This window comes from Chrysemys picta, chromosome 3 (assembly GCF_011386835.1).
Source record: "Chrysemys picta bellii isolate R12L10 chromosome 3, ASM1138683v2, whole genome shotgun sequence".
NCBI classification, from domain to species: domain Eukaryota; kingdom Metazoa; phylum Chordata; order Testudines; family Emydidae; genus Chrysemys; species Chrysemys picta.
In genome coordinates, this window is record NC_088793.1 from 119918225 (window position 1) to 119931851 (window position 13627).

The 13627-nt window shown below is 44.8% G+C and overlaps 1 protein-coding gene across 4 annotated transcripts in view; it reads right to left on the reverse strand.

Annotated features, from left to right (window-relative positions):
- Nucleotides 1–13627, reverse strand: part of EZR (ezrin) — a 57629-nt gene that overhangs the window by 11157 nt on the left and 32845 nt on the right. For all 4 annotated transcript variants that reach the window (XM_005291540.5, XM_042857264.2, XM_065588900.1 and 1 more), the window contains exons 4-8: nt 7952–8047; nt 6012–6286; nt 5041–5124; nt 4132–4278; nt 382–478 (exon numbers count right to left, since the gene is read on the reverse strand). In XM_005291540.5, the coding sequence (XP_005291597.1) occupies nt 382–478; nt 4132–4278; nt 5041–5124; nt 6012–6286; nt 7952–8047 (699 nt within the window). The remainder of the gene's footprint in view (nt 1–381; nt 479–4131; nt 4279–5040; nt 5125–6011; nt 6287–7951; nt 8048–13627) is intronic.

The following is a 13627-nucleotide window of genomic DNA, read 5'->3' on the forward strand; positions in this document are numbered from 1 at the left end:
ATCATATTCCCCCTTAGTCATCTCTTTTCTAAGATGAACAGTTACAGTCAGCTGCTGCCTGGGTGCTCCCCAGGGCCAATGCAGCTTAGGGTCGCCCGAGCAGCAGCTGGCCCCGGGGGATCAGCCGCACCGGCTGCTGCAGAAGTCACAGAGGTCGTGGAAAGCCACGGAATCTGTGACTTCCGCAACCTCCGTGACAGAATTGCAGCCTTAGTTATGGGCAGAAATATTTGATGAATACTCTGTGGTAGTATATACTGTTTCTGATGCAATGAACAAGGTTTTATGAAGGAGTACAAGACCTGTATTTTATGGCATGGAGATGAAAAGTATTTAACAATCTAAACAGGATATGCAAGAGTTCATTCTAGATGTACTTACAGGTGCTTTCTTGTCAATAGGTTTTATAACAAACTTTTTGTCATTGAAAGAGATGTTTCGGATTTCACTCCAGGGGAAGCCAATCTTTGGGGTCAATCTGAAAACAAAGACAGGTTTTAAAAGAAGCCAAGACACAAACCAAATGACAAGATGTGATTAATTGATCTTCTTTCCAGAATTTGAAACAATGTGCCATTACATCACTCCTCTGCAGGGGGGCCCTGAGCCACATACTCTAAACCAGACTAGACAACTTGAAATACTAAATAAAACACGAGAAAAACGTTTGCTCCTGCCCATGGGAAGATATGTCCCTCAACATCCCTTATCAAACTCAGCGGCTCTCCCTTTCCTAATTCAAAGTAACCAGCCTAGTGACGTGGTCATTAATGCAAGAGTATGTGCGCTTGAATTTCAGAAGTGCTCAGGCCCCACAGCTCCATTTGACTACTGCAAGATCTGTTGCGTTCTCAGCACGTTTGACTGCCAGGCTCCTTTATTTAGTTATCTAACTATGGATTTAGGAGCCTTAATTTAGGCACCAGTTTTTGAAAATCTTGGCTTTAAAAAAAAAAAGTATAATACTTTTTTCCCCCCTTGCACTGAAGTATATAGGGCCCTTCCAAAACTATTAACAAACACTGTCTGGCATGATACAGCCTCAGAAGTTTACATCTATTTTTTGACTAATAAAATATACAATGGAACATATTTTTAATCTTTTACGGCCCATGTTCTGTAAAGTATCCCTATTCAGGTCAGCACTTAAGCAAGTGGCTAAGTCCCATGATCATATGCTTAAAGAAGATTTTCTGAATTGGGGCCTAAATCCATAGCATGCTTATTAGAGACAGTTCAGGGAAGCAGACACCTCTTATATTTCTTTCCCTCCCCCAGATTATTGGAGAGACGGGAGACAAAAGTCTCTGTTTTGTTCTTGCCTGAGACCTGCACAAAGGACTTTGCCCAAAAGTCATACAGCAGAACTTTAAACCATGGGCTCTCTCATATGCTAACAGTCCTATGCAGTTCTTTGCCACTGGAAAACAGACCTGCAGTTAAAGCACAAACTGGTAGGCTAAAAGTCAATTTTAAACAAACAAGAATTCCTCCCAGCAATACAAAGACTTCAGATTATTAAAACAAAAAAGTCCATATCTTAACTTTTCACTATTTGTGCCAACTACGTTTTGAATTTCTGAGCTTGGAAAAATAAGATAAATCAAAAGAGAAATTACTAAATCTAATTGGTTTCTAGTCCATTTCATTTTTAGGTTCTCATATGTCTGCCCAATACTGCAACATCCGTGTTCAGAAACTGTTGGGGTACGTGCAGTTGTTTTTAAAAACCAGTTTTCATTAGCATTTGAAAAAGTTATTTTTGCAGTCTAAATTTTGAGCCAAAATCTGCTCAGTGTCCCTTTACAAGAAAGGGCCAGTGTAAAATTCACTTTAGCTAGATGAAGTGACAAGCACAAGTTTAATTGCTCTGTTCTAATTAAAATAGAGAATAAGCAGATTCCATCTTGACAATTTAATGAAGCAAAGTGGAAGTGAAGCAATTAAGCTTGCAGAATTCCAGTGCTTGCTCAAAGGACAGCAGATTCTTACAAGTTCTATAGCACACTGCGTGGTGGGGGGAGGGGGCTGTGCATGCGGTAATCCATCATTAAGATGACAAACAGTTTCAATGACTGAATGGAGATATCAAAGTACCGAAAAAAACCTCTTTAGTGTATTAGACATATTTAATGTTTAACAACTCCAGGTTACTACTTCTAATAACTGGAGTTTCTTCAAGATTATAAGCACTATACATGAGGAAGGGAAGGAAAGGAAAAGAGGCCCAGAGAAACAAGAGCTTGCAACTTAAGGCAAATTCGTCCAAGCCTTGTATCAAATGGTGGAAGCTACCTACCATTTAAACACAGGATTGTAGAAACACTGGGCCCAAGCCTACTTCCCAGCACCAGCCTTTAAACCAGTGCAAAAGTAAAATGAACACCTATTAAAATGTAGCATTTCTTAACCTTTCTGAATACACACACAGTAATTTGCTTGCCTAAGTTTTGATTTGGCAATAACTGCTCCAGTCTCCAAAATATTAAATTAAATGAGAAATCTAACACTAGCATGTAGTAATACAGTGCACTTGAGGTGGCACTGATACCTTGTGGAATAAATTCCAGATGTAGTACTGTATAATGGTAGTCTTCTCTCTCCCCCACCCCACATTTTAAATACTGTAGTAGAAATCAAGTTTTGGGGGACTGGTATTCACCCTTAAATATAGGTACCGACATATAGCACAGACTCCTGTATTTAATAAGCAGTAATGTCTTACTCAACAGTAAGAGTAAAATTTGCAAAATTTTCCCCAACCTCCCCCATCCCAATCCCAAAGCTCTGCCAGTGCATCCAGTCCTGATTTACTTACACCACGGTTTTTCCTAGTCTTGACATTATGTGCTCAAAAGATCCAATTGCATAGTACCAAAAAAGTTGAAGAAAACAAATCATTTGGCCTAACTTTTTGTTTTGTTTTGTAAGTTTTTCTACATAATTCTCTTTCAGAGGTCACGACTACATATTGCCTGGTTATGCAGCTCGAAAAACCTGTTTGTGTGACCATGGTTACACAGCGAAACCAGTAATTCAAGAAATAAAGAAAGGTAGTTTCACTCATGTAATATCTCATGTGACACTCCTTGTTTTCTGGGTGACGGCACACATTAACACAGCAAAGAGAAATGCGTTCTTTTCCTCTGCAGTCCTAACAGGAATTCCAAACAGTTCCCATTAATGCTACATCTCAACTGTCATTTTAGACCCAGATTTACTGTCCACCCCCTATGGTCCTGTTGCTACCCTACTATTATTAGGGCTTATAATTTACATTAGAAATTCAGAGCAATGAAGCCAAGACTAGGAGCCCAAGTCCTTGACACAGAATCCTTCATTTCAAACTTCCTCGTATTTCACCTTGCTGCACTTTGGGCCTGTGCTTCATTTTTTAGAGTCCAGCAAAGTGAGATACACACAAACAGGACTCATTTCCTTTTAAACTTTATTCTTTAATCTTCAGTCTACTTCTCAGCCTTCTTTTCCCCCCTCTCATACTCCATTATTAGTGAGCCCACAACTACTGAAAGGATTGGTCGCAACTACGGACACACTAAAAGAATGCACTCTAATTAGCTCTTATATTATTGGCAACTGTGTTTAACACTCATCCCTGAAAAAGGCAGTTCCTGGGAGTGCATAATGAGAATCTGGTCTCTAGATTCTTACGCTGCAACCACTACTGTGGTGTCTGATCCCCTAACTTTGGACAGTGTTGATATTTCCCTAAAATAATTCTTTAGGGCCTGATTTTACAGCTGTTTACGGAAATGGAAGTTAACAGTGCTGGCAGTTTAGTACCATGATTTCATGCACTACATTTACAGAGCTGTTATAAACATAATTTCAAGTTTCCTACATGCTGGTGCATAGCCTAAGAGGAAAGCAGTCACATTGTGAGGGAAAGAGGAGGCAAATCAGGATTCACGTGAAATACAAGCCTTGCCCTGCCTCCCAACACAAACTTTACCCTGTGGCTATCCAAACTTAGGTGACATTCACCAAGCAAGCACTAATTTTACTAATTTAAAGTTCTTTGGGCTCCAGCACCAGCCCGTTGTCCTTTGGAGGGATCAGGCGCACACCACACACACACACACACACACACACACACACACACACACTTACTTATCATCCTTCTCATAAATATTCAGGCCCAGTGCATCTACTCCCAGCCACAAGTCTGTTCCTTTCTTATTCTTGATTTCAAAGTAGTTGATTCCATACATCTCCAAGTCTTGGGCAATCTTTAGATATTCCAGCATTGCATTCTCTCTGGTTGAGGTGGGAAGAAGAAGAAAAACAAACAAAAAAACGGTATAAATATATACATAAGATAACCAACTGCTTCGAAATTACAAGCCAAAGCTACTGGAAGAAACATCTGTGCAAGTGGGATAACAAGAGGAGTTGCTTCTGGGACAGACAGTTTGCTCTTAACTCCAGTTCTGATGCTTGGGCTCAGGAGAAGTCCTGAATGTGTTTTAGTTTATTATTGAACAGAATAATACATTCTTGTTTAGTTAAACCCTAAATCATGACTTCTCAGTCAGTAGCATTCATCTGTCATGGTGTGGGGTAGGAGACAACCAACAAACATGTGGACAATGGAAGAATGTAACACCTGACTTTCCATTCTACAAGCCTAACTGTATTTTGTTTTAAAGGCACTTTCAATAAGCCTTCGACATGAATGTTTCAGAAGGTTGTATTCATTCACTGAGGTCTTCTCCATGTGTGCCAGCATTCATGTCATCTTAACTTTTATGAACATCAGAGTAGTCAAGGCCGACCTACAAGTTTGTTAATCGGATTGGAAATGCATTGAGCCTGGCTGCAGTACACTTTACAAAACTAGTTTCCAATTCTACTGAATTTTCACGTTATTCCATGCTGGATTGCAAAATAAGTGTTAGCTATTTCCAGGTCCAATTACTTTGAGATTCCACTTTAAAAATACGTAATAAAACTGCATGCTTAAGGAGATTAACAGAACAAATCAAGATGACCTAGATACAGCCCAATAGAGGTACTCACTTGAGCATTCCACCATGTTCAGCATGCCAGACCTGAATCCGTTCTTCCCACTGCTCTCTGGAAAGTTTGTGCTGGTCCATTACTCTGATACATGGAAGGAAGTTAGAAGTATTAGGTTACTTGTTCTGCTGCATATAGTTGCAATATTTAACTTTGCTATGCATGTCACACTTTTCCCCCACTCTTGTGATCTGCAGATAAAGCTGTTTTAAGATTACTGCTGTAGCATTTCTGAACAAAACTGGTATCCCTCTACAGGAAGTGCACATGTGCTGCTGAAATGAACCTCACAAAAAGCCTAAATGCCCCCCGCACCTCACCCCTTCAGCCAGGAACAAATGCCTTTAGGAGAAGGACTAGTTCATGAAGTGGAACATAGGTAATTGCCCATCTCTCCCCAGCAAGAACCCCTGGCTGTCACTGACCAAGGCCACAGTCTCATTCCACAAGGGCATGAAGGTAGAACACATGACCCCTTGACCAAGTGGAACAGTTTATGGAAAGAAAAACGCACACCACTGAGACAGTTGGAGGAGGAGTTAAAAAGAGAAGTTCATTTCTGCAGCTGGAGAGTGTGTCATTGGGATAATTTGATTTTAAAAATTAACGACGTGCAAACAGAACTTCTCCAGGGGCAGGGATGTTCATAATGGCAATCTGCTGTTCCCCACTCAAAACCTGCTTACAGTTGCTAGTGCTTAGGCATTGGGGGAGAGGGGGATCCAAACTCTAACTGAAAGAAGTAAAAATATTCCCTTATCTATTTTCTGATGAAAGGAAGTATTGAGTAGTGCTCTCCAGTCGTGCGCATGCAGCCTGGATGGAACAGAGGACAATGAGATGCAGAGGCTTTAACTTTTGAAGTGTCATGCCTTCTGATCATACCATTTTTTGAGGGAGTTCAAATAAGTGGAATACACTGGAAGACTTAGGGCAGCTTTACCCTTACCCTTTTATTTTAAAACACTCACCGTTGAGGGATCAGGCGTTCTGAATTGAGGTACCCAGACTTGTGTAATTCTTTATTGTAGTCTCCAAATTTGGCTTGCACAGCATAGGAGCCAAGAAGAACTGCTGTTTCAGGTGGGCAGTAGATCTCATCGCTGAGGATCCCTTCCTTCACTTGCAGGAAGAACAGCTTCTGGGTGATGTCCTGGATCAGCTCCTCAGACACATCTTCAGGGAAGAACTTGGCACGGAATTTGAACTGGAGGGGATTTTCCTTTTTGACTTCCTGAGCAGAGACCTGAGACAAAACAAACACACAGACCCAAAAACTGAGCAGATGGCTAACTGACAATAGGAGATGTTTCTTTCACAAAGAAAGGGTTTTGGGGGTGTTCTAGTATAGGTTTACAGACAAGATTACTTCAGGAATTTACTGTCAATATGGCCCAACTCTGCAACAAATTCCTGCACCAACATGGGATCCCTTTCAAATCCACGTGCACCTATGTAAGTGCCAGGGTCCACCCATGAGGCATTCATTGTAGGATCACTCCTACGATAGCACAAAATTTAACACACAGTTAATCCAAAGAGCAGCCTGGTTCGTTACAAGAAAAAAGGCAAAGACAGTATCCTTCTAACACTCCCTATCAACTCCTTTCACTAGATAGTGGGGGCAAATGGATACTATTTCAAAGGGAAACATACCTCAGACTGATCTATACTCCATGCCAGATGGTTTTGTGGGCGGGGGGAGGGGGGGGAGGAGAGGGAGAGACTAGAAGGAAAATGAAGTTCTGTTTACATTTTAAGCAACAAACAGAAGACCATCCCAAACTATGGCCCATGGAACCGCAGGTGTTCCATGTGATCAGTCCATTGCTTCAGAGTGCTGGCTCTCCTCCTTACTCCCAGCTGCTAAACAGCATGAAAACTTTAATACTCTTTATGCATCTTATGTGGAAAAATACTCAAAAAAACATTTGCTGTAGTTTCCATAAATGTGTCACGACTGAGAAGTGCACAGTCTGACCTACTGGAGAACCCAGTTGCATGGACAACTTCCTGTTCCTATGCTGGGTTTACAGAGAAGCCATGAACTGATCAGGACTCCCGGCATTCTGTCAGAGTCCAGGACTGGAGTCCTCTGTTAGGGTTCAGCTTCTATCCCAGCAACTGTTCGCCGGTCCCCAGATGGCAGGTTGGAATTTACTAGCTCTTAAGAGGCCAGTGGACCAGGGTTTAAGACCCGCAGTCCCTGATAATATGGGAGCAGAGACTGCCACAATAAACTTTGTATATTCAGGAACACAAGAATTGCCATACTGGGTCAGACCAGTGATCTGTCCAGTTCCTTGTCTGACAGTGACCAGCACCAGACACCTCAGAGAAAGGTACAAGAAACTTCACAGTTGGCAGATGTGGAATAATCTGTCTGCTCACCAAGGGCTCATCTTAATCCCCAAGACATCTGAAAACCACTGAACAAAGAGTACATTAAATTACAGCATAATACTTTTTAAAATCTAGAAATGAACCATCTAGTCTAATGAGCCTGGCAACTAATTCTATACTAGCATGAAAGATTAAGCACCATAAATTAACAGGTTCCACTAAGAGAAATAAAAATAGCTGCTTATTTTGTGGAAAGCCCTGATGTGCTGGGGCTAGACTCAAGGTACACCCTGCTAAAGTGATTGCAAACAGCTCTATCACATTTATACACCACAGACTGCCAATATGCATGCACAGGGATGGGAGTGAACTCCAGTTTGCTAGACCATTGTTCACAGGATTTCTGCCACCCTAAGTCAGCTGGTTCTCTTAAAAAAAGCCACAAACATGGAGCTGTAGGAAATTAACAGCAGCATCTACAGGACTGACATCAGCAATTGATATCACAACATGACTCTTACACCAAAAGTTAGCCTCTTTTCAATATTTAACCCAAAACAGCAATTACCTTTTTATCAAGTTTCAGCCAAGTTGGAAATCCTTTGTTGTCCATATACTGAAGACCAAAGTACCATACTTCACGCAAGCCTATTGTCTTAACCACCTGAAACAAAATAAAATAATAATAAAAAAAAGAGTTAATATACCTGTAAAATGTCATTTGGACCATCAGCTCTCTTCGTTGAACACCCCCCGCCCGCGCCTGCGCCCGCCCACACACACACACACACACACACACACACACACACACACACACACACACACACACACACAACTAATTAATGTTCTAACAGGCCTCCCTTCTTCCCATCCGCCCAAGGTTGCCAGCTTCAGGACCTCCAGTTGCAGCCCCTGACTGCTGAGCTAGTCCAGCCAAAAATCAGATCTCCCAGACAGGAAAGTAAACAGAAGGAGGTAACAGAGCATTAGCTGCATATTTCTACTCCCAAAAAGGAGGGTGAGAAGTGACTGATGGAAGGCCTACCGTCTGTGTGTGGTGGATGGATTTGTGCTTCATGATGCTACTCAAGCAGAATTGCTTGGTATAAGGCACTTCAAAAGATGTGTTGATTGGAAGAAGGGAAAGGAGAGTTTGCAATTGTATCTGGAGCCAGTGGATACCATTATTTTGAAGAATCAAAATGATGAAATTATAAAAGAAACCCCTCTCCAAGGCTTCAGCTTTGCTGCAAAAAAAGGTGCATTTTTACCGTGGGAAATTAAAACACTAAAATCCTTGTGGAGACAAGGCATGGGCAGTTTCTCTGTGCGGTAGTTAGGTGAGGTCAGCCCTATACCTCTGCCTGTGGTTGAGGTCACTGTAAACACTACAAGTGCCTTGTCTCCACTAGGGTTTTAGGGCTTGTCTACACATAGGGTAGTTCTTGAGTAACAGTATGTGTGGACACTTATCTGGAATAAGAACACCTGGTTCCAGTGGGTTAAGCTAAACAGCAATGAGAACAAGGTACTTTTATTTCAGATAAGGGTCCACATATGGAGTTACTCAGGAACAACCCCATGTGTAGACAAGCCATTGCAGTGGAATAGCTAACAGGTGTTATCCCACAGTAGCGCACACAGCCCTCTTTTGACAGCAAAGCAAGCTTAAATGTAAATGCGGATACAGTACTTTGCACCAACTAGAAGCACCTCTAGATACTTCTATTACAGTAGCATCTAGAAGTACAATCCCCATTGTGTTGGACAGCTGAAACTATCAGGTAGTAAAATCTTCAGGGAAGGGACAACCTAAACAGACAGATGGTGGGAGGGTAAAAAGGTTCAGAGGTGTGCTAAAGGCTGCACAGCCAGTGACAGAGCTAGCACAAGAAACCAGGTCTCCTGACTCCCTGGCAAGGGCACTGGAACAATCTGTATAGTGGGAGTGCGGAGAGCTATTGACCCAAACTGTAAACCCTGGATGTAATGGAAACCACTTAAAGCCAGAGGGTACGGCAGCACCCCCAACTCCAGCACCTATGCTCTCTGGCCAGCACCCTATCCACTCATTCTCATACGGGGTAGTCTGTTTGCTTGAGGGACTATGTGCTGAGTCTAGCGGCCTGCTAGGCAAGGCTGAGAGCTTCTTAACGATGCTTTGATCCCTACGGCCTTTAGCACCCATCAACCCTTAACCAGGGGGCGGGGCTACTCAGGGAGACCAGAGCTTTAAAAAGCCTGCTCCTAAGCGGCCAGAGGAGCTAGTGAACAGGAGCAACTAACAGGGGAGTTTTGTGAGAGTGTGAGGAAGGGCTAGATACACTTAACATTCTTTAAACTTACAGCCAATCACCCTCTGATAAAAACAAAACAACAACAAAGGAAGGAGCTTCAGGAGTAAATAGAGAATGCAGGCAGAAGTCCAGCAACAGAGTGGGGGCTATCCAGTTTATTGCACCCAGTGCAGCACATATGATTATCTGCCCTATGGGCAGGTGGCATACGTGTGCATTCAATGCAAGGAGCTCCTGGCCCTCTGAGACCATGTATGGGATTTGGAGATGGGTGATCTGGTCACCCAAGACAAATATCGGGACGCGGGGGTGGTGGTGGTGGCAGGGGGCGGGGCCAAAAAAACCAACCCTTCCTCCGCAAGCGCTGGAGGGAGGCCCGGGAGACTCAGAGGCAGCGCGGGGCCGGGGTGAGTAACAGTCCGGCCTGGCCCCGAGCAGGCAGGACTGAGTTGGGTGGTAGGGCGAGGAGGGGGGCGGCCCGCGCGGGGCCAGGCGGCGGCTGTTGTTGTCCCCCCGGGCAGCGGGACTCGGGAGCAGCCGCTGCTGCAGCTCCCACTGCCGCGGGGGGAGGAAGCGGCCATGGCGCTCCGCGGCTGCAACTCTGGCGCCCCCGAACCCCCCGAGCTGGGGCCTGCTGCGGGGACCCAGCAGCGCGCACGCTGGGCCCAGCCCCTGGCCAGGAGCGTCTGGGCTGCTGCCCAGCTGGTGCTATCCCGCGGCGGCCCCGGAGTGGGGGCAGCAGGCCCCAGCCCCCCCGTCCCGCTCGGGTCCCGCAGGGGAACGATGCCTCCGCCCCGGGGCGGCCGCGGGATAGCACCAGCTGGGCAGCAGCCCAGACGCTGGCCAGGGGCTGGGCCCAGCGTGCGCGCTGCTGGGTCCCTGCAGCAGGCCCAGGCTCGGGGGGTTCGGAGGTGCCGCAGCCGCCGAGCGCCATGGCTGCTTCCTCCCCCGCGGCAGTGGGAGCTGCAGCAGCGGCTGCTCCCGAGTCCCACTGCCCGGGGGGACAACAACAGCCGCCGCCTGGCCCTGCGGGCCGCCCCCCTCCTCGCCCTACCACCCGACTGAGTCCTGCCTGCTCTGGGCCAGGCCGGACTGTTACTCACCCCGGCCCCGCTCTCCCCCTGAGTCTCCCAGGCCTCCCTCCAGCGCTTGCGGAGGGGGGGGGGGAAATGGTGAGCCCGGGGAAGAGGCGGGGATTCGGGGAGGGAGCCAATCGGGGGAGGAGGGGGTGGAGTCGGGGTGGGGGGGGTGCGAGCACTTCCAGGCTCCGGGGCATTTCCTTGTTTGTCCAGTGTCCCGACCGCATGTCGGTCGGGACGCGGGACAAACAAGGAAATATCGGGACAGTCCCGATAAAATCGGGACGTCTGGTCACCCTATTTGGAGACCAGAGTGGCTGAACTGGAGGAGCTAAGGGAGACAGAGGTACATAGATGAGACTTTCCGGGACACAGAAGAATGGTCCCACCCTTGGTCTGACAGCCTCTGTGCTGTTGAGGAGGATAAAAGTCTCAGGGAAGGAAAACATCCAACTGGAGCAGAGGGAAACAATGCCATAGTTGAGACCCTCCTTCAAGATGATGATGTGGTATCCTCACGCACTGAGGATACCTCTCCGGGGGAGGGAACTCCAGTTACTGGGAAGAGACAGGCAATAGTTATGGTGATTCGATTATTAGAAACATAGATAGCTGGGTTTGCAATGACCAGGAGAACTGCATGGTGACTTGTCTACCTGGCGCGAAGGTTGCGGATCTCTCAAGACATCCAGATATGTGTAATGCTGGGGAGGAGCCGGTAGTCGTGGTACACGTAGGTACCAATGACATAGGGAAGGATAGGAGAGAGGTCCTGTAGGCAGATGTAGGCTGCTAGGTAAGAGATTGAAGTCCAGGACCTCCATGGTAGCATTTTCTGAAATGCTTCCAATTCTATGTGCAGGGCTACTTGGACAGGCAGAACTGCAGGGTCTCAATGCGTGGATGAGACAATGCTGTAGGGAGGAGGGGTTTAGATTTATTAGAAACTGGGGAAACTTTTGGGAAAGGGGGAGCCTATACAAGAAGGATGGGCTCCACCTAAACCAAAATGGAACCCGATTACTGGCACGTAAAATTAAAAAGGTCAGAGCAGTTTTTCAACTAAGGGCTGGGGGAAAGCCGACAGGTGTGGAGGAACACGTGGTTCGGAAAGAGACATCCCTTAGGGGAGGATCTATTAATGGAGATTCTCTATGTCCTAGTAAGGAGGAGAGGATGCAAGATAATAAAATACAAGTAGGATCTAATGAGAAACAGTCAAATGAAAAAGAGGGGGGGAAAAAATGAGTCCCAATTACATCATGTAATGGCAGATGGCTAAAAATGTCAAGTTTTTAAAGTGCTTATATACAAATGCTAGAAGTCTAAATAATAAGATGGGTGAACTAGAGTGCCTCATATTAAATGAGGATATTGATATAATAGGCGTCACAGAAACTTGGTGGAATGATGATAATCAATGGGACACAGTAATACCAGGGTACAAAATATATCTGAAGGACAGAACAGGTTGTGCTGGTAGGGGGGTGGCACTATATGCGAAAGAAAGCATAGAATCAAATGAAGTAAAAATCTTAAGTGAACCAAACTGTATCATAGAATCTCTATGGATAGTAATTCCATGCTCAAACAAGAATATAGCAGTAGGGATATATTACCAACCACCTGACCAGGATGGTGATAATGACTGAAATGTTCAGAGACATCCGAGAGGCTATAAAAATAAAAACTCAATAATAATGGGGGGTTTCAATGATCCCCATATTGACTGGAAAAAGAACAAGAGTACTTGTGGCACTTTACAGACTAACAAATTTATTGGAGCATAAGCTTTCGTGGGCTACAGCCCACTTCTTCGGATGCACATAGAGTGGAACATATATTGAGGAGATATATATACACACATACAGAGAGCATGAACAGGTGGGAGTTGTCTTACCAACTCTGAGAGGCCAATTAAGTAAGAGAAAAAAAAAAAAATATATATATATATATATATATATATGTGTGTTCCACTCTATATGCATATATAGATGGCATATATCACATTGGTAGATGTGCAGGTGAATGAGCCCCTGATGGTATGGCTGATGTGATTAGGTCCTATGATGATGTCACTTCAATAGATGTGTGGACAGAGTTGGCATCGGGCTTTGTTACAAGGATAGGTTCCTGGGTCAGTGTTTTTGTTCAGTGATGTGTGGTTGCTGGTGAGTATTTGCTTTAGGTTGGGGGGTTGTCTGTAAGCGAGGACAGGTCTGTCTCCCAAGATCTGTGAGAGAGCGAGGGATCATCTTTCAGGATAGCTTGTAGATCTTTGATGATGATCAGGACTAGATGGTATTCACCCAAGAGTTCTGAAGGAACTCAAATATGAAATTGCAGTACTACTAACTGTAGTTTGTAACCTATCATTTAAATCAGCTTTTGTACCAAATGACTGGAGGATAGCTAATGTGATGCCAATTTTTAAAAAGGGCCTCCAGAGGTGATCTCAGCAATTACAGGCCAGTACACCTGACTTCAGTACCAGACAAACTGGTTGAAACTATAGTAAAGAATAATATTGTCAGACACATAGATTAACATAATTTGTTGGGGGAATAGTCAACATGGTTTTTGTAAAGGGAAATCATGCCTCACCAAATAGAATTCTTTAAGGGGTCAACAAGCATGTGGACAAGGGGGATCCAGTGGGTATAGTGTACTTAGATTTTCAAAAAAAATCTTGACAAGGTCCCTCACCAAAGGCTCTTAAGCAAAGTAAGCTGTCATGGGAAAAGAGGGAAGGTCCTTTCATAGATCGGTAACTGGTTAAAAGATAGGAAATAAAGGGTAGGAATAAACGGTCAGTTTTCAGAATGGAGAGAGGTAAATAGTGGTGTCCCGCAGGGGTCTGTATGGGGA